The sequence below is a fragment of the Hyperolius riggenbachi genome, chromosome 11, assembly GCF_040937935.1.
Source record: "Hyperolius riggenbachi isolate aHypRig1 chromosome 11, aHypRig1.pri, whole genome shotgun sequence".
Lineage (NCBI taxonomy): Eukaryota > Metazoa > Chordata > Amphibia > Anura > Hyperoliidae > Hyperolius > Hyperolius riggenbachi.
In genome coordinates this window covers 247,638,180-247,657,987 of record NC_090656.1, presented here as the reverse complement: position 1 = coordinate 247,657,987, position 19,808 = coordinate 247,638,180, and the positions used below count along the sequence as shown (strand labels likewise).

The following is a 19,808-nucleotide window of genomic DNA, read 5'->3' as shown; positions in this document are numbered from 1 at the left end:
CAGCAATGCCCCTGCTTTCTGCCACATCTCCGTGTCTCCCTGCGTAGACAAAAGCTGCCGTAAGCCATCAAAAGCTGCCAGAAGATGTCAGATGCTTTTCGGCAGGCTTGCAGAAAATCGTTTGACTGACCCGTCTGCTTTAGGCCTCTTTTCCAGGAGCAGTTGAACTGTGTGCTCAGCAAACAGTTACCAGGCAGCAGTTACCATGCAGCAGCAAACAGTTATCAGGCAGCAGTAGGCAGTTGCCAGGCAGCAGCAAGCAGTTGTGAGAGTTCGAGAGGCATTTCACTGCCTATCAACAGCTCGTGGAAAACAGGCCAAAATCATTAGCTTCTGAAAGTCATTAGCCCTATGCAGGGGTCTAGTCCTGGTAAAAAAAAAGTGAGTGGACTCACTTGGAGAACTCCTGCGCCGCATGGGCGTGGTCAAGCACACCATGGGCGTGGTCATGGGTGGGGCCAAATATACATGACAGTACACAAAAGATGCTGGCTGCCCGGCACCCAGTGCGGGGGAAGAAAGGGTCTGCTGCACCTATATAGCAATCCCGTCCCTTTCAAATCCTTGCTGTGACCTGGAGCCTTGCATGTGAAAGCGTGCAGTCGGACTATTAGATGAACACGTTATAAACAGTACAAAAAGAGCAGTCCGTGCACCGCTTCCTGTAACACATTTATTCGTCCAGTATAAAAATCAGCAGATGGATAGGCACAAGTACATTTGCAGTTCCGTTTATAATAAACATCTGTATAGATACGTCTGACCTGTGCCGTGGGTGGGTTGCGGGAGGGTGACCAGGGGAAAGTAGGACTGCGCGACAGCCGTTTCGCGCCGGTACGGCGCTTGCTCACGTGCAGTTGTCCTTGGGCGTGTACGGGCCTCCGTGTTATTACGGAAGCCCCGCCCACCACGCACGCCATTGGCCCCTGAGTGCTGGGACGTGATTGTGCAAAGGGGTGGGTGGGAGGGGAAGAGTCTGTGACGTCTCCTGTGTATGTGATCGTCATGCCATTAAGGCACATATGTGCAACTGTGTCAGATCGCCGTAACTTGGCGAACAGTGATAATGTGCATATTAATAACAAACCCCATGTGCTCGTGCTCATTAACCATTTCTTGACTAGTACATTCATAATTCAAATATAATAATAACTTTAACTTTGTGCATTCGTTTAGCCTTTGTAGTGCAATTCACATCACATTAAAACACAGTAACTGTCTGCGCTGCGCCTCAATCCCACCTGCTTTTCTCTATCATGTTAAAAAACCTTTATTAGATTATTCATCTAAAACCACCCCCTATCCCTTAATAAAATCACAGTGAGGTTGGAAGAAAGTGGGAGAGACAGATCCAAGTCTCTGGGCCTAAACCTATATGTCCCTCCCCATATTCCCTATTTTCCTAGGGGGTCATGTCCCCACCATTCCTAACCCCAATTGGCTGGACTTATCCAGTAGGTATCCTTTCATATTCTGGAACTCTACATTGGGGGGGGGGGGGGGGGGGGAAAGGGGAGGGGAGAAAAGAAGGTGAGGACCACAGGGGGGGGGGGGGGGGGAAATACCCCCCGTTTTCTACACTGAAGAACATGCACCCCCGTTTGCTCAAATTTGTTGGGAAATCCTGTGGCTCTAACCCGAGGGTAGAATCACTATTACCAGGGAGAAGGGAGGGGGAAAACGAAAGGGAGAGAGCCCCCGGGGCACCTCTGGGGACAGAACGTTCCTGTGCCACATCAGCACAGCGGGTCACATGGCAGTGCAACTGCGTGGTGGGTCCGACGGGGGTATGGCCTCCCCCTCTTTTCCTTCTCTTTACTCTCTGTGACCACCTTGGTCCTCTTTACCATCCGCAGGTCGATAGCACCTGCCTAATTCCAGTTCGTCCCCTCATGTTCATTGTTTCAGGACATTGTGCTCTTTGGACCCGGGGCCCACCGAGGGATAAATGCCTTCAGGGGGAGAAAAAACCCAGAGGAAGGGAGAAAGAGAGGAGAGACACAAGGAAGGGAGGGAGCAGCCGGACAGAGCTTGCTATACCTGGGGTAGCAACACCAGGATGGGCACGTAGGTAGGGGTGTGAAGGATAGGTCCAGTCAGGGGGTTTATTGTGTGTGTCCCGGAGGGGGCTACTGAAAGGGGGAAGAATATTTCGCCCCCCATCCCACACTGGTTTAATGGGGAAAGGGGCATCCCGATACTACGGGTCAAGGAAACAAGATAACTCCAATCTGTCATTGAGGCCTACAGGCCCCATTGCCTCTGTACGTAGAATCAAACGAGATTCACGTCGGGTCAATTCCTGATCCCTGTTGCCTCCTCTTCTTGAGTTGGCAACATGCAGGAGTCCCGCAAATTTTAAACACCTGGCTTTGCCTCCGTGTGACTCCCTGATGTGTTCGATCAGGCGTGGGCATCCCTTGCCTGACTTAATGGATTTAAGATGCTCCCCCACCCTCTCCTTCAATGGCCTGGTTGTTTTGCCTATATAGAAGAAGTGGCAGGGACAGAAGATGACATAGGAGACAAACTGTGTCTGACATGTGATGAAGGCTCTCACCTCCCACTGTATGCCCCCCAGTCTAAGGTTTGTGCCCTCCAGCATCTGTGGGCAGTATTTGCATCTGCCACACTTGTGGTTACCTTTAGGGCGCTCTCCGGTCAGCCAATTTGTTGGTGCAACGGAGCGATATTCGCTTCGTGTCAGGATGTCCCCTAAAGTAGGGGCTCTCCTGTACACCACACGTGGGGGATCAGGAAATATTTTTTGCAGGGCAGGGTCTCTAGTTATGAATGACCAGTTTTTCTTTACTACCTGTGAAAGTTTCCTGGCCATTGGGGTGTAATCAAAAGTACAGGTGAAAGAGCCCCCCCTCTCTGCCTTTGGCTGTCTGACCAGAAGGGTGGATCTCTCCCTTCCCCCAGCCCTCTCCCTGGCTTTCTCCAACTCGGCCTCCTTGTAATCCCTTGCCAACAGGCGTGTGGTAAGCTCGCCCGCCTGTGTTTTGAACGCCTCCGGGTTGGTGTTGTTGCGTCTGAGGCGCAGGTACTGGCCGTATGGCAGGGATGACTTAACATGTTCAGGGTGATAGCTACTCCTATGAAGCAGTGAGTTCACGGCTGTGGGTTTCCTATAGCCCTCACAGATCAACTTTGCCCCATCTGGTTTAACCAAAAGGTCTAGGAAACATACCCCACCGTCACTAATCTCAGATGTAAAGCGCATGTTGATCTTATTGACGTTGAGGTGTTCCATGAACTCCCGAAATTCCCCGACTGTTCCCCGCCACACGACCAGCACATCGTCCACATAGCGCGACCACACCTTTATCCTCCCACGAAACGGGTTTGAAGAACCCATCACGTAATCCTCCTCCCAGGCTCCTAAGAAGAGCCCGGCGTAGGTACATGCCACAGAGGTCCCCATGGCCGTCCCGGAGGTCTGGTGGTACCACCTTCCATCGAACAGAAACGCATTGTGCGTCAGAACATACCTGAGACAATCGCACAGGTAGTCCTTATATCCCGTGTCCTTGTTGGTCCTGTCAAGGTACCGACGCACTGCCCTTATGCCCTCCTCGTAGGGTATACGGCTGTACAGGCTCTCCACGTCAATTGTGGCGAGCCTGTACCCCGGTCGCCATTCTGCACCCTCTACTATGTTGATTGCATCCAGCGTGTCCGCCAGGTAGCTGGGAACCCCTCCGAGGAGGGGGCGCAGCAGATGGTCCAACAACCGGGAAAGTCTCTCTGTTAGAGACCCACACCCCGACACTATGGGCCTGCCTGGAGGGTTCGACATTGACTTGTGCAATTTGGGAAGGTGGTACCACACTGGGTACCGGGGGGACATGGGTAACAGGTCTGTGGCCAGCCTCTGCGGCATGTACCCCGACTCGACTCCCCGCCTTAACAAAGTGCGGAGAGTCGCCTGATATTTCATGGTAGGATTACGATCCAGGCGCTCGTATTGGTCGCCGTTCTCCAGCTGCCTATAGGCCTCCCTCGTGTAGGCCCCTCCTGACAACAAAGGGCTTTCATCTCGTCAGCGACCTGGTGGAAGAACTGATCTATCGGCGAACCAGGAGGGGTCTGCACTGCCCGCGTGGACCTACACGCTCTGAAGGCCCCTGGATCACCCAGGCTCAAATGGAGGCCGGGGGAGTCACCCCCATCCATGGAACAATCCCCACCCTCCTCCCATAGCTCCTCCAGCATCCGGAGTGCCTCCATCTCCGCCTGGTCCCAGTCCACCGTGGGGCTAAAACCCAATGTGGAATCTGGGATTGCCATCATCGAGGGGCCCGGCGGCGAAAGTGGGCGGAGACTAGAAGACCAGACTAGCCGCACACAGAGCGGAGCGTCCCTTGCGACTGGAACGCGGAAAGTCTCCGCCCACTTTCGCCGCCGGGCCCGACACCTCACAACACTGGAGGGGAGAGGCAGGAAGGGGAGCACGAAGGTGAGGGATGGGGGGGAGATGTCCGCCCATCCCCACTGTCCCCATAGCTCGCCTTCTCTGCGCTGCTCCCCTCCACACAAGCCAGGGTGAACGGCGTCCACGCTGAAGAAAAAGTGGGTGGACGCTGTTCACCTGCGTCCACGCAGCACTCGACCCCTGGCCCTATGCAAATTACTGGTTCAACGCTTGCAAATTTTGGTAACTGTAGAATAAAAAAAACTGTCAGTGTATTTTAGGATGCCATCTATGGTCTCGACTAGTGTTGGGCGAACATCTAGATGTTCGGGTTCGGGCCGAACAGGCCGAACATGGCCGCGATGTTCGGGTGTTCGACCCGAACTCCGAACATAATGGAAGTCAATGGGGACCCGAACTTTTGTGGTTTGTAAAGCCTCCTTACATGCTACATACCCCAAATTTGCAGGGTATGTGCACCTTGGGAGTGGGTACAAGAGGAAAAAAAAATTAGCAAAAAGAGCTTATAGTTTTTGAGAAAATCGATTTTAAAGTTTCAAAGGGAAAACTGTCTTTTAAATGCGGGAAATGTCTGTTTTCTTTGCACAGGTAACATGTTTTTTGTCGGCATGCAGTCATAAATGTAATACATATAAGAGGTTCCAGGAAAAGGGACCGGTAACGCTAACCCAGCAGCAGCACACGTGATGGAACAGGAGGAGGGTGGCGCAGGAGGAGAAGAAGGCCACGCTTTGTGAGACACAACAACCCCGGCCTTGCATGAGGGCAAGAAGCGTGCGGATAGCAGGCTTTGTACCGCCATGCAGTCATAAATGTAATAAAGATAAGTGGTTCAATAAACAGGGACCACGCGGCAACGCTAACCCAGCAGCAGCAGACGTGATGGAACAGGAGCAGGCGCAGGAGGAGAAGGCCACGCTTTGTGAGACACAACAACCCAGGCCTTGCATGAGGGCAAGAAGCGTGCGGATAGCAGGCTTTGTACCGCCATGCAGTCATAAATGTAATAAAGATAAGTGGTTCAATAAACAGGGACCACGCGGCAACGCTAACCCAGCAGCAGCAGACGTGATGGAACAGGAGCAGGCGCAGGAGGAGAAGGCCACGCTTTGTGAGACACAACAACCCAGGCCTTGCATGAGGGCAAGAAGCGTGCGGATAGCAGGCTTTGTACGGCCATGCAGTCATAAATGTAATAAAGATAAGTGGTTCAATAAACAGGGACCACGCGGCAACGCTAACCCAGCAGCAGCAGACGTGATGGAACAGGAGGAGGCGCAGGAGGAGAAGGCCACGCTTTGTGAGACACAACAACCCAGGCCTTGCATGAGGGCAAGAAGCGTGCGGATAGCATGCTTTGTACCGCCATGCAGTCATAAATGTAATAAAGATAAGTGGTTCAATAAACAGGGACCACGCGGCAACGCTAACCCAGCAGCAGCAGACGTGATGGAACAGGAGCAGGCGCAGGAGGAGAAGGCCACGCTTTGTGAGACACAACAACCCAGGCCTTGCATGTGGACAAAAAGCGTGCGGATATAGCAGCAATGCTTTTTGCCGCCATGCAGTCATAAATGTAATACAGATGAGAGGTTCAATAAACAGGGCCCGGAAACGCAACACCATCCCAGATGTTCATTGGTCATGTTACTTGGTTGGGGTCCTGGAGTGTTGCGTAGTCATTTCCAATCCAGGATTGATTCATTTTAATTTGAGTCAGACGGTCTGCATTGTCTGTAGAGAGGCGGATACGCCGATCTGTGACGATGCCTCCGGCAGCACTGAAACAGCGTTCCGACATAACGCTGGCTGCCGGGCAAGCCAGCACCTCTATTGCGTACATTGCCAGTTCGTGCCAGGTGTCTAGCTTCGATACCCAATAGTTGAAGGGTGCAGATGGATGGTTCGACACAGCTACGCCATCTGACATGTAGTCCTTGACCATCTTCTCCAGGCGATCGGTGTTGGAGGTGGATCTGCACGCTTGCTGTTCAGTGGGCTGCGGCTGCATGGGTGTCAGAAAATTTTCCCACTCCAAGGACACTGCCGATACCATTCCCTTTTGGGTACTAGCTGCGGCTTGCGTTGTTTGCTGCCCTCCTGGTCGTCCTGGGTTTGCGGAAGTCAGTCTGTCTGCGTACAACTGGCTAGAGGAGGGGGAGGATGTCAATCTCCTCTCTAAAGTCTCCACAAGGGCCTGCTGGTATTCTTCCATTTTGACCTGTCTGACTCTTTCTTCAAGCAGTTTTGGAACATTGTGTTTGTACCGTGGATCCAGAAGGGTATAAACCCAGTAATTGGTGTTGTCCAGAATGCGCACAATGCGTGGGTCACGTTCAATGCAGTCTAGCATGAATTGAGCCATGTGTGCCAGAGTCCTACCAGAATCCTCATCATCCTCTTGTGAGCGTTGTGATAGTTGTTGTGATGCATCATAGTCGTCACCTTCCTCCTGGTCTGCTTCTGCTGACCATTCGCGTTGAATTGTGGAAGTCCAACGTGCACCGCTCTGGCCCTCGTCAGTGGTGGCATGAAATTCCTGCTCCAACTCCAGCTGTTCCTCCTCCTCTTCTTCGTCATAGCTGCTGGGGCCAGCGTTCCCTGAGGCGGATGGCCTGATGTTGGTACCATCACGCTGATCGTTTTCTCCTTCAGATTCCCCCAGTTGCATCATGACAGCTGTTTCCTTGATTTTTAACATCGACCTCTTCAGTAAACACAGCAGTGGTATGGTAATGCTGACTGAAGAGTTGTCACTGCTCACAAGCAACGTGGATTGCTCAAAATTTTGGAGGACTTGGCAGAGGTCCAACATGTTGGCCCAATCGGATCCACAGAAGCTTGGCAGCTGGCCGGATGCGCCTCGGTACTGCGCCGTCATGTACTGGACCACTGCACTCTTCTGCTCGCAAAAGCGGGCTAGCATGTGCAGCGTAGAATTCCAGCGCGTAGGGACATCACACAGCAAGCGATGGTGGGGGAGATTGAAGCGCTCCTGCATCTTGGCGAGTGCCCCCGAAGCAGTACTGGAATTTCTACAATGTTTGGACACTCGACGCACCTTCAACAGCAGATCGGGCACGCCTGGGTATGTCCTCAGGAACCGCTGAACTACTAGGTTCATCACGTGCGCCAGGCAAGGGATGTGTGTCAGCTTAGCCAACCTTAAAGCGCGAATGAGATTACTCCCATTATCACACACAACCATGCCCGGTTTCAGGTCCAGCGGTGCCAGCCACAAATCCGTCTGTTCCTTTATTCCCCTCCAAATTTCCTCCCCTGTGTGCTGCTTATCCCCAAGGCAGATTAGCTTCAGCAACGCTTGCTGACGCATGCCAACAGCTGTGCTGCACTGCTTCCACGATCCTACTGCTGCTGGGTTAGCGTTTCCGGATGAGGTACAGCTTTGAGATGCGTTGGAGGAGAAGGAGTCAGAGAGGTAGGTGCTGCTGTTATCCAGTGGGAGGGACGGCGGTGCAGCTGTTTGTGGCGTGGGCAACACCCGTGCCGTAGCAGGTGAGGAATCGCTGCCAGGCTCCACAAGGTTCACCCAGTGCGCGGTAAGGGAGATGTATCGACCCTGGCCGAACGCACTCGTCCAGGTGTCAGTGGTGAGGTGAACCTTGCAGGCAACGGCATTCTTCAAGCTTCGGGTTATTTTGCTGACCACGTGCTCATGCAACTCAGGCACTGCAGAGCGTGCAAAGTGGTAGCGGCTGGGAACCACGTAACGTGGGATGGCCACTGACATCATGCCCTTGAAGCTGTTTGTCTCCACCAATCGATATGGCAGCATTTCGCAGGCCAGAAGCTTGGCTATGCTGGCTGTTACTGCCACGGCCCGGGGGTCATTTGCTGGCAATTTCCTCTTGCGCTCAAACATCTCCGACACAGACAACTGAACCGTAGCGCTGCACACGGAAGGGCTGTTGGTTGTTGTGTTTGATGAACACTGGGAGACCTCAAGAGCACTACTCCGGAAAGTGACAGTGTCAGCGTCGTCTGATGTTTGTGAATGTTGTGAACCACGCAATGGCTGGGCTACTGCTGCTGCTGAGGCGGGTCTGGTGAACCCAAGGGAGGCAGTGTTGTTTCTGGTACCCTGTCCTGACGCGTTTGCCCAAAGAGTGGGATGTTTGGATAGCATGTGACGGCTCATGCTGGTGGTGGAGAGGTTGTTAATATTTTTCCCCCTGCTCAGGCGGGTCTTGCACACCTTGCAAATCGCCATGGTAACATCCTCAGTGCAGTCTTCAAAGAAAGCCCAGACTTTGGAGCACCTGCCTCCTTGCTGGCGATTTCTGTTTGCTCCTCTTTTGCCTCTCACTTGAACTTCCACGCTTGTGGTGCCTGAAATTGCGCGCCGCCTACCTTGTGGCACAAGGCGAACTCGTGCAGCAGTGTGTTCTTCAACAGACTCATCTGTGCTGCTGCTACGACGGCGATGTTCTCGTTCACAAACAAAATCTGGGTCTCTGTCCACATTGTCCATACCCTCCTCTTCCATCTCCTCAAACTCGTCATATGTCATTGTGGGCCACCGCCGTGGAGTAGAGCTCCCCACAACAACCTCTGCGCAGCACACTCCAACGTCGTCTTCCAGATCTTGTCGGCCGACCTCCTGCAATTGCAACCCCTCCTGCCCAAATTGCTCTGGGATTTGGGTTTCCGAGTCCTCTTCGGACTCGCCTCGTATTTCAGTGCGCGGTACATTTCCCACAGTTAACGGTTGTGAATCCAGGCACAACATTTCTGGCTGTTCCTCCATTGACCTTTGAAAGGTGGAAGTTTGTTGGGCTGGGAATAGCTCCTGCGAATACCCCATTGTGTCCTGAGGTAATTCATCGGACTGGTTATCTGGCAGTTGTGTGCGTGGTGTCGCTGCCGGTTGTGTCAGCTTTGTGCCCACTGGCTCCTTGTAACTGGCTGAGGACTCGGACCTCGTGCGTGATGTGCTGGTGCTGCTTAACCCACTGCTGGACGCTTGAGAGGTCATCCAAGTAATTATCTGGTCCTGTTCTTTTGGATTTGTGAGGGTTGTTGTCCTGGACAACATGGGTGGTATTGAGTGGGTTTTCTTGGGTGCTCCCCTGTGGCCTGTACGTGAACCGTCAGGGGAAACACCTCTTCCCTTGCCCCTCCCTCTTTCACCGGATTTCTTCCTCATTTCACTTATCCTTACAGTACACGCTGACTGGCAGCAGTACAGTGGCAGTACAGAAATGCTATACAGTACCACTATTCCCAGCAGCGACACAGAGCACAATGCTATACAGTGACGGGTGAGCGGTGTACCACTATTCCCAGCAGACACAGAACAGTGAACAGAATGCTATATAGTGTGGCTGAGCGAGCGGTGTACCACTATTCCCAGCAGACACAGAACAGTGAACAGAATGCTATATAGTGTGGCTGAACGAGCGGTGTACTACTGTTCCCAGCAGACACAGAACAGTACACAGAATGCTATATAGTGTGGCTGAACGAGCGGTGTACTACTGTTCCCAGCAGACACAGAACAGTACACAGAATGCTATATAGTGTGGCTGAACGAGCGGTGTACTACTGTTCCCAGCAGACACAGAACAGTGAACAGAATGCTATATAGTGTGGCTGAGCGAGCGGTGTACCACTATTCCCAGCAGACACAGAACAGTGAACAGAATGCTATATAGTGTGGCTGAGCGAGCGGTGTACCACTATTCCCAGCAGACACAGAACAGTAAACAGAATGCTATATAGTGTGGCTGAGCGAGCGGTGTACCACTATTCCCAGCAGACACAGAACAGTGAACAGAATGCTATATAGTGTGGCTGAGCGAGCGGTGTACCACTATTCCCAGCAGACACAGAACAGTGAACAGAATGCTATATAGTGTGGCTGAGCGAGCGGTGTACCACTATTCCCAGCAGACACAGAACAGTGAACAGAATGCTATATAGTGTGGCTGAGCGAGCGGTGTACCACTATTCCCAGCAGACACAGAACAGTGAACAGAATGCTATATAGTGTGGCTGAGCGAGCGGTGTACTACTGTTCCCAGCAGACACAGAACAGTACACAGAATGCTATATAGTGTGGCTGAACGAGCGGTGTACTACTGTTCCCAGCAGACACAGAACAGTACACAGAATGCTATATAGTGTGGCTGAACGAGCGGTGTACCACTATTCCAAGCAGACACAGAACAGTGAACAGAATGCTATATAGTGTGGCTGAGCGAGCGGTGTACCACTATTCCCAGCAGACACAGAGTGGCAGTAAACAGAATGCTATATAGTGTGGCTGAGCGAGGTACACAGAGTGGCAGTAAACAGAATGCTATATAGTGTGGCTGTGCAAGCGGTGTACTACTATTCCCAGCAGACACAGAGTGGCAGTAAACAGAATGCTATATAGTGTGGCTGAGCGAGGTACACAGAGTGGCAGTAAACAGAATGCTGAGCGAGCGGTGTACTACTATTCCCAGCAGCGACACACAATGACTGGGGGGGACCCTGGCTAGCGTGGCTGGAGCGCGAACTACCCTGCCTGCCTACCCAAAGCTAAACCCACAGACAAATGGCGGAGATATGACGTGGTTCGGGTATTTATTTACCCGAACCACGTGACAGTTCGGCCAATCAGAGCGCGTTCGGGTCCGAACCACGTGACCCGTTCGGCCAATCACAGCGCTAGCCGAACGTTCGGGGAACGTTCGGCCATGCGCTCTTAGTTCGGCCATATGGCCGAACGGTTTGGCCGAGCACCGTCAGGTGTTCGGCCGAACTCGAACATCACCCGAACAGGGTGATGTTCTGCAGAACCCGAACAGTGGCGAACACTGTTCGCCCAACACTAGTCTCGACTAGACTACATACATAAAGAAAACCTGAACTGAAAATTAAAAGTCAAAATAAGCATACACAAGTCATACTTACCTCCCATGTAGTCTACTCCTCAGTGTCTTTCTCCTGTCCAGCATCCTGTATGTCCACTATGATCAAGGGAATTTTCTGTCCTCCATTTTGAAAATGGCCATTACCCCCTAACAGCTTTCTGGTCAGCACACAGTTAAACTGTAACATCGCCCACTTGAGCCACTTTTTTTATTACATTATTTTCACTGGAGTTCCTCTTTAAGCCGCGAATGACACCTGACATGCTAAAATCTGGTACATACATCTAATTTAGCTTGGTCAATGGTTGGCCAATTTTTCCACTTTCATTAGGTGGCCATGTGCAAGGTGTTGTTAATTTGATAAATAGTTCGGTTGTACATTAAAAATGAAAGTTCTTTTTTTTTTTTTTCGTTAGTTTGAGAACTCTGAATGAATCAAATTTCCTGTTTTTTGTTTTTTCATATGTGAATGGAGAGTGGAGGATTTTTCTGATCAATTGTTTTATGAAAATGAATGGTTTAGGGTAGATTGTCAACTTCTTTATGTATCGACCAAAGAAAATTTTGGTCTATACATCTTTTTTTCATAATTGAGGAAAAATTGAACACACGGTATGAAACATTGGTCAGATTTGTCAAATGACAAATAATTTTTCAAATTTACAATCAAGCAAAAAATTGATTGTAATTCTTGAAATGAAAGGGAATATAAAAAACTGTATGGTATGTGGCCACCTATATAGTTTGCAAGCTTACCTACATAATATGCAAGAAGTTTTGAATCAGGATGATACCATTTATTGGCTAACTTAAAAGAATAATAATAATAAAAAAAATTATATTTTGATTCGATTCAAGAATTCCGATCCAATTTTCCGATTGATTGAAATTTTCAATCAGAATCTTTGAGGTGCCACACCCGTATTTTCGAGGTTGCCACAATTTCGGGACTAAAGATTGTAAACTCACAAAAATTGGTTGGTTAGAAAAATTGAGAGAAAAATATATTGAATAAGTTACATTTCTTGATAAAATTGGTCTGCATTTCCCAACATGTCCAATCTAAAAAAAAAAAAAAAAAAAAAACGGGAAATTTGATCAGATTTCTCGATTGAAAAAAAAAAGCTTGGTTTTTCGGGACAACCAATAGTATTTATCGACTTGTAAAATTAGATCTTTTAATTGTATGGTGTGTGGCCACCTTTAGAAAGATATATCTGACGTATCTCTGCCTGTTTGTCCCTGAGTGCCAATTGCTGTTTTTTTGTACAATCAAACTGTCATACTGCATGGAAGTGGTAACATTGGCCAGTCTTTGGTCAATGAAAATGGGATGTGTGCACCAGGCTTAACTGAAATGATCACTTACAATTGTTTTGACTGACTCTATAGACATTCCTCTTCAGCAACCAAAGCAGTGGTACCAAGCGATCGTTGATGGGGGATTTTTCAGCTTATTTATTTGTCCTTGAGTGCAGTGGCAAGACTCCTGCTTCTTCTTCCTTTACGACGCTGCTGCGACAGCAGCGCCGTAGCATGTAAACACAGGTGATTTCTTCCCTGCGTGTTTACATTTCGCCTGCGAGCCGCGATCGGAGGCTCGCAGGCTGTTCACGGAGACACCCTCGGTGAACTGACATGGAACGTTTCCATGTAAAACCACTTACGACCTGCCGCTGTTAGGCGGTCGTTAAATGGTTAAAGGAATCAATTAACATGTTTTTATTTTAACCTGAGATTGAGGGAGTCCCTGAAGTGCTGGTAAATAATGATGTATACATTTCACTCCCTTATCTCTTTTGTTTACTGTATCAAATTCCTTTCACTCTTAACTGAGGACAAGTCTGCTCTAATCTGACAGCCAAGTGAACCATGGAGGAGGGGGGAATTCCTCAATCTACATCTGTTAATCATGTGTGTGTGTGTGTGAGAGAAAGTTCTCACTCACAGCTGCCTGTGTCTCTGAGCTGTCTGCAGGAGAACAGAGGAAATGTAACTTGTTATAAACATTTGTAATTGTGTGTGAAGCATCACACCACAGCTTTTCATAATTTTTTTTGCTTTCAGGGAAAAACACTCTGTAGTCTGATATGCAAAAAAACAACACTGGCTGTGCACTGAAGCAGACACTCCTTTTGAGAATGATTTCTTCCAATAGAGCTAAATCCTACACACAATTAATTACAGCTTTTGCCTCTGATATTTAACATGAAAAGTAGGAAAATGTTTACGCAGCTACTTAGACATTATTTGTACATCGTCATTTTAGAACACTTGGGTATTGATAGTTTTCCTTTAAGGGACACCTGTTGCTACCTACCCCAGGCAGGGGAAGTAAGGAAGACGTGACAGCTGGGACAGCCAGCACACTTGCGGTGCGGTTAGGCGTGGGTTTGTGGGCTCATGGAGGGTGAAGTCTAGGATACCAGGACATCTGTGCCTATAGGCTCCTGAGATGTAAATCTGGGCCTGATTAGGGGCGTCGCCGGCTGCCATACACACCGCTGATGGTCAGATGAGGTGGTCACTATCAGCCGCCTCAGTCGTCTTAAGTCAGGCGTGTGTACGAGGCCGAAAGGATATTTCCCGGCGTGTCTGCAGGCGTATTTACCAATGGTGAGACGCTCTTGTTGTTGATTTACTCACACCTGAAGATGATTTATTGCCATTTAATTCCATGTTTATTTGTATTTAGACTCAGCTCGTTGTTACCTGTCTCTACTCAGTAATTAATGTTAAGCTCTTAAACGTGCCATAAGCGAACGTTTTCCGTAATCTTCCTAAAGTCCCACCCACAGGCACAGGTTTTAACCACTTCACCACTGAGGGGTTTTACCCCCTGACCACCAGAGCAATTTTCACCTTTCAGCGCTCCTTCCATTCATTCGTCTATAACTTTATTATTACTTATCCCAATGAAATGAACTATATCTTGTTTTTTTTGCCACCAATTAGGCTTCCTTTAGGTGGGACATTATGCCAAGAATTATTTTATTCTAAATGTGTTTTAATGGGGAAATAGGAAAAAATGTGGGAAAAAATTATTATTTTTCAGTTTTCGGCCATTATAGTTTTTAAATAAAGCATGCTACTGTAATTAAAACCCATGAAATGTATTAACCCATATGTCCCGGTTATAAAACCATTTAAATTATGTCCCTATCACAATGTTTGGCGACAATATTTTATTTGGAAATAAAGGTGCATTTTTTTCAGTTTTGCATCCATCCCTAATTACAAGCCCATAGTTTATAAAGTAACAGTGTTATACCCTCTTGACATAAATATTTAAAAAGTTCAGTCCCTAAGGTAACTATTTATGTTTTTTTTTTTATTGTATTTTTTTTTTTTTTAATTACAAAAAAAATAAAAAAAATTGGGGAGTGTGGGAGGTAATGAGTTAATTTATTGTGTAAATGTAATGTTTGTATATGTAAAATGCTTTTAGGGTGTAGTTTACTATTTGGCCACAAGATGGCCACAGAGTGTTTGTTTACATGCGACCTGTAAGCGTCCGGAAGGACGCTTACAGGAAGCAGTAGGAGGCTGGGAGACGCACAATGATCTCGCTGTTTCTGAAAGAAGCAGCAGATCATTGCGGGGGCTAGATCAACGAACGGGAATGGATTTTCCCGTTCATTGATCTCCGGGCGAGCGGGCGGCGACGTGCACGAGCGGCGGGTGCGCGCGCACGAGCGGAGGGAGCGCGGACAGCGGCGGTAGCGCGGAAGGTACGGATTTCTCCGTAAAAAGGGAAAAAAGGGGCGGAGAAATTCGTACCGCTGGGGGTAAAGTGGTTAAGATATGATCCGATACCTTGGCAAGAACAAGAGTATCCAAATGCTGCTTATCTGCGTGAAAGGAAACTCATGTAGATAAAAAAAACGATTCCTGTTTTAAAATCTAGAAATTACATTAGACTGTGACTATGGTAGGATTAGACTGTGAGCTCCTCTGAGGACAGTCAGTGACATGACTATGTACTCTGTAATGTACTGCAGAAGATGTCACTGCTATATAAATACATAATAATAATATGGTAGGACATTAGACTATGACTAACGTAGGATTAGATTGTGAGCTCCTCTGAGGACAGTCAGTGACATGACTATGTACTCTGTAATGTGCTGCAGGAGATGTCAGTGCTATATAAATACAAAATAATAATATGGTAGGACATTAGACTATGACTATGGTAGGATTAGATTGTGGGCTCCTCTGAGGACAGTCAGTGACATGACTATGTACTCTGTAATGTGCTGCAGAAGATGTCAGTGCTATATAAATACATAATAATAATATGGTAGGACATTGGACTATGACTATGGTAGGATTAGATTATGAGCTCCTCTGAGGACAGTCAGTGACATGACTATGTACTCTGTAATGTGCTGCAGAAGATGTCAGTTCTATATAAATACATAATAATAATATGGTAGGACATTAGACTATGACTATGGTAGGATTAGAGTGTGAGCTCCTCTGAGGACAGTCAGTGACATGACTATGTACTCTGTAATGTGCTGCAGGAGATGTCAGTGCTATATAAATACATAATAATAATATGGTAGGACATTAGACTATGACTATGGTAGGATTAGATTGTGAGCTCCTCTGAGGACAGTCAGTGACATGACTATGTACTCTGTAATGTGCTGCAGGAGATGTCAGTGCTATATAAATACATAATAACAATATGGTAGGACATTACACTACGACTATGGAAGGATTAGAGTGTTAGCTCCTTTGAGGACAGTCAGTGACATGACTATGTACTCTGTAATGTGCTGCAGAAGATGTCAGTGCTATATAAATACATAATAATAATATGGGAGGACATTACACTATGACTATGGTAGGATTAGATGGTGAGCTCCTCTGAGGACAGTCAGTGACATGACTATGTACTCTGTAATGTGCTGCAGGAGATGTCACTGCTATATAAATACATAATAATAATATGGTAGGACATTAGACTATGACTATGGTAGGATTAGAGTGTGAGCTCCTCTGAGGACAGTCAGTGACATGACGATGTACTCTGTAATGTGCTGCAGAAGATGTCAGTGCTATATAAATACATAATAATAATATGGTAGGACATTAGACTATGACTATGGTAGGATTAGAGTGTGAGCTCCTTTGAGGACAGTCAGTGACATGACTATGTACTATGTAATGTGCTGCAGGAGATGTCACTGCTATATAAATACATAATAATAATATGGTAGGACATTAGACTATGACTATGGTAAGATTAGATGGTGAGCTCCTCTGAGGACAGTCAGTGACATGACTATGTACTCTGTAAAGTGCTGCAGAAGATGTCAGTGCTATATAAATACATAATAATAATATGGGAGGACATTACACTATGACTATGGTAGGATTAGATGGTGAGCTCCTCTGAGGACAGTCAGTGACATGACTATGTACTCTAAATAAGGGCTGCCGAAGATGTCAGTACTATACAAATACATAATAATAATAATAATAATATGGTAGGACATTAGACTATGACTATGGTAGGATTAGAGTGTGAGCTCCTCTGGGGACAGTCAGTGACATGACTACGTACTCTGTAAAGTGCTGCAGAAGATGTCAGTGCTCTATAAATACATAATAATAATAATAATAATAATATGGTAGTAATATGGTCAGTGCTATATAAATACATACTAATAATATGGTAGAACATTAGACTATGACTATGGTAGGATTAGATTGTGAGCTCCTCTGAGTACAGTCAGTGACATGACTATGTACTCTGTACAGTGCTGCAGAAGATGTCAGTGCTATATAAATACACAATTAAATTAGTAATAAAATAATAAATTTATTTCTATTCTTATAAACAGACTCCTGACTTCAAATGTGTTTCGAAAACAATCTCTTATTTTATTATCCACAAATTCCATGCTGTTGTTTTGTTGTTACAGGTGATGATAGACTCTGCCACAAATTGCACGGATATGCCTTCTTTCTCTGAATCACAATATTGGGCTGACCTCTTTGGAAATGACCTGTATTCCTCCTACAGAGATCCCACATCAGGTAAGCCATCAGCTAGAGCTGTTATTGCAGTCTTAATCAGTACAGTTAACATGGCCTGTGAGGTCTGTATGAGGTTTCCAAGCTAGCACTTTCCAATGCTATCAGTCTAACCCCTCCCACTGCAACAAGCCACACCTCTGAGGACTAGATCTGCCTTCTCTCACAAGGAAAGATTCCAACCATTTCCATACATCTCATAGTTTATTTCTCCTAGACCTCACCACTGTCACCAAAAGTCTGTGTGTTCCATACATATCTATCTATATATATAAAAGTGTGTGTGTGTGCGTGTCACTCGAAAACGGCTTAACCGATTTGAACGAAACTTGGCATACAGATCCGTCACTACCTGGGATGGTATGTTCTGGGGGTCTCGCGGCCCCCCTGCATACCTGGGCGGAGCTACAAACAGCAAATCAGATTTCACCCATTCAAGTCAATGGAAAAAATGGAAAAGGCTGCCATTCTCACAGTAATCAAGTCAGAGTCCCCACACATGGCACAGTTGGTCACTTGGTGCCTAAGGTTACAAATTCAGGAAAAGTGGGCGGAGCATAAGACAGCCAATCAAATTTCAGCCGTTCATTTTAAATGGGAAAATGTAAACTGCAGCCATTCTTACACTGTTAATCGCAGGGTCCTCAAACTTGACACACTTGATCACTGGGTGAATGAGATTAAGATTCAGGAAAGTGGGTGGAGCCTAAAACAGCCAATCAAAATTCTCCTATTGATTTTCAAGGGGAATATTTAAACTGCTGCCATTCTTAGGGCCTGTACACACTGCTGCGCTTGCGTTGCGTTTTTAAAAACGCAAGGTCTTTTGAAAAAGAATGAAAATCGTGATGACTTGTACACACTGGTGCGATGCGTTTTTAAAAAAACGCAAACGCAGTGCCTGCTGCGCTTTTTAAAACGCAGCGCATGAAAAACGCATTAAAAACGCATGCGCTTGCGTTTTTGCCTGCGTTTTTCAGAAGTCAGTATCCCAGAAGACTCTGCAATGTCCTGATTCCTGTTGAAATGTAAACTAGAAAAAAAACAAAGGATTCTTTAGCCAATCAGCAATTACAAGAAAAACGCAAACGCACAAAAAACGCAGGCAAAAGCGCATGCGTTTTTAAAACTACAGGCACTTTAAAAACGCATGCGCTTGCGTTTTTGCCTGCGTTTTTCAGTGTGTACAGGCCCTAAAACACTGTTAATGGCAGAGGCTTCAAACTTGCTACAGTCGGTCATTGTGTGACTGAGGTCCAAATTCACTGAAGGGGCGGGGCCACAAACAGCCAATCAGATTTCCTTGGTGGATAAACTGCTTCCATTTATACATTTTTTATGCCTGAAATCTGAAAGCTCACAAACTTGATCATTGGGTGACTGTGTTCCTAGGTTACAAAAAGTGGGCAGAGCCAAACACAAATTCCACTGGGAAAATATAAACTGAAGCCATTCTTACACCGCTAATGGCAGGGTTCTCAAACTTTGCACAGTTAGGTACTGGGTGACTGAGATTAATATTCAGGAAAATGGGTGGAGCCTACAACAGCCAATCAAAATTCCCCTGTTGATTTTCAAGGGCAATATTTAAATTGCTGCCATTCTTACACTGTTAATAGCAGATGCCTCAAACCTGCTACAGTTGGTCACTGGGTGACTGGGGTTCAAATGTGGGAAAGGGGCAGAGCCACAAACAGCAAATCAGATTTGTTTCATTTCACTGGGAAATACAAATTATTGATGCCAAGCCCCCAAAGGTTACAAACTTGGTCATTGAGTGACTGTGTGTCCAGGTTACAAACAGTGGGCAGAGCCAAGAACTAGATTTTTTACATGAGCAAATATAAACTGCAACCATTCTTACACTGTGGCAGAGTTCCCAAACGTGACACAGTTGACCCCTGGGTGACTGGGATTAATATTCAGAAATGTGGGTGAAGCTGAAGGCTACAACAGCCAATCAAAATTCACCTACTGATTTTCAAGGGGAATATTTAGCGTACATTTAAAAAAGTCGCGGTCAAATTTAGGCGCGATATATCGGGAAAAGAAAAATATCGTAATTTAGAAATATTGATAATTTAACGGTATTTGTAATGTAAAATCGATAATTCTGATTATTATTATTACAGGTATAAAACAGATGTGAGATGAAAACGAAAATATAATAACGTTAAATATCGTAATGTAATTCAACAACACAGCTTAACCCAACCCTACTCTCACACAGAACCCTCCCTTGGTGGTGCCTAATCCTAACCCCCTATGGTGGTGGCTAACCCTAAATGTACCTAACCCTATTCTGACACAGAACCCTCCCTGTACCTATCCCTAACCCCCAGACACCCCTAGTGGTGCCTAACACTAACCAGCCCCCTGGTGGTGCCTAACCCTAACTACCCCCTGGTGGTACCTAACCCTTACCACCCCCCTGGTGG

At 47.0% G+C, this 19,808-nt stretch overlaps 1 protein-coding gene across 1 annotated transcript in view; it reads left to right on the top strand.

The window, feature by feature from the left end:
* Positions 1-302: 302 nt before the first annotated feature.
* Positions 303-19,808, top strand: part of ELF5 (E74 like ETS transcription factor 5) — a 75,313-nt gene continuing 55,807 nt past the window's right edge. The window contains exons 1-2 of the mRNA XM_068260194.1: positions 303-381; positions 17,259-17,373. Coding sequence (XP_068116295.1) covers positions 352-381; positions 17,259-17,373 — 145 coding nt within the window. The 5' untranslated portion in view covers positions 303-351. The remainder of the gene's footprint in view (positions 382-17,258; positions 17,374-19,808) is intronic.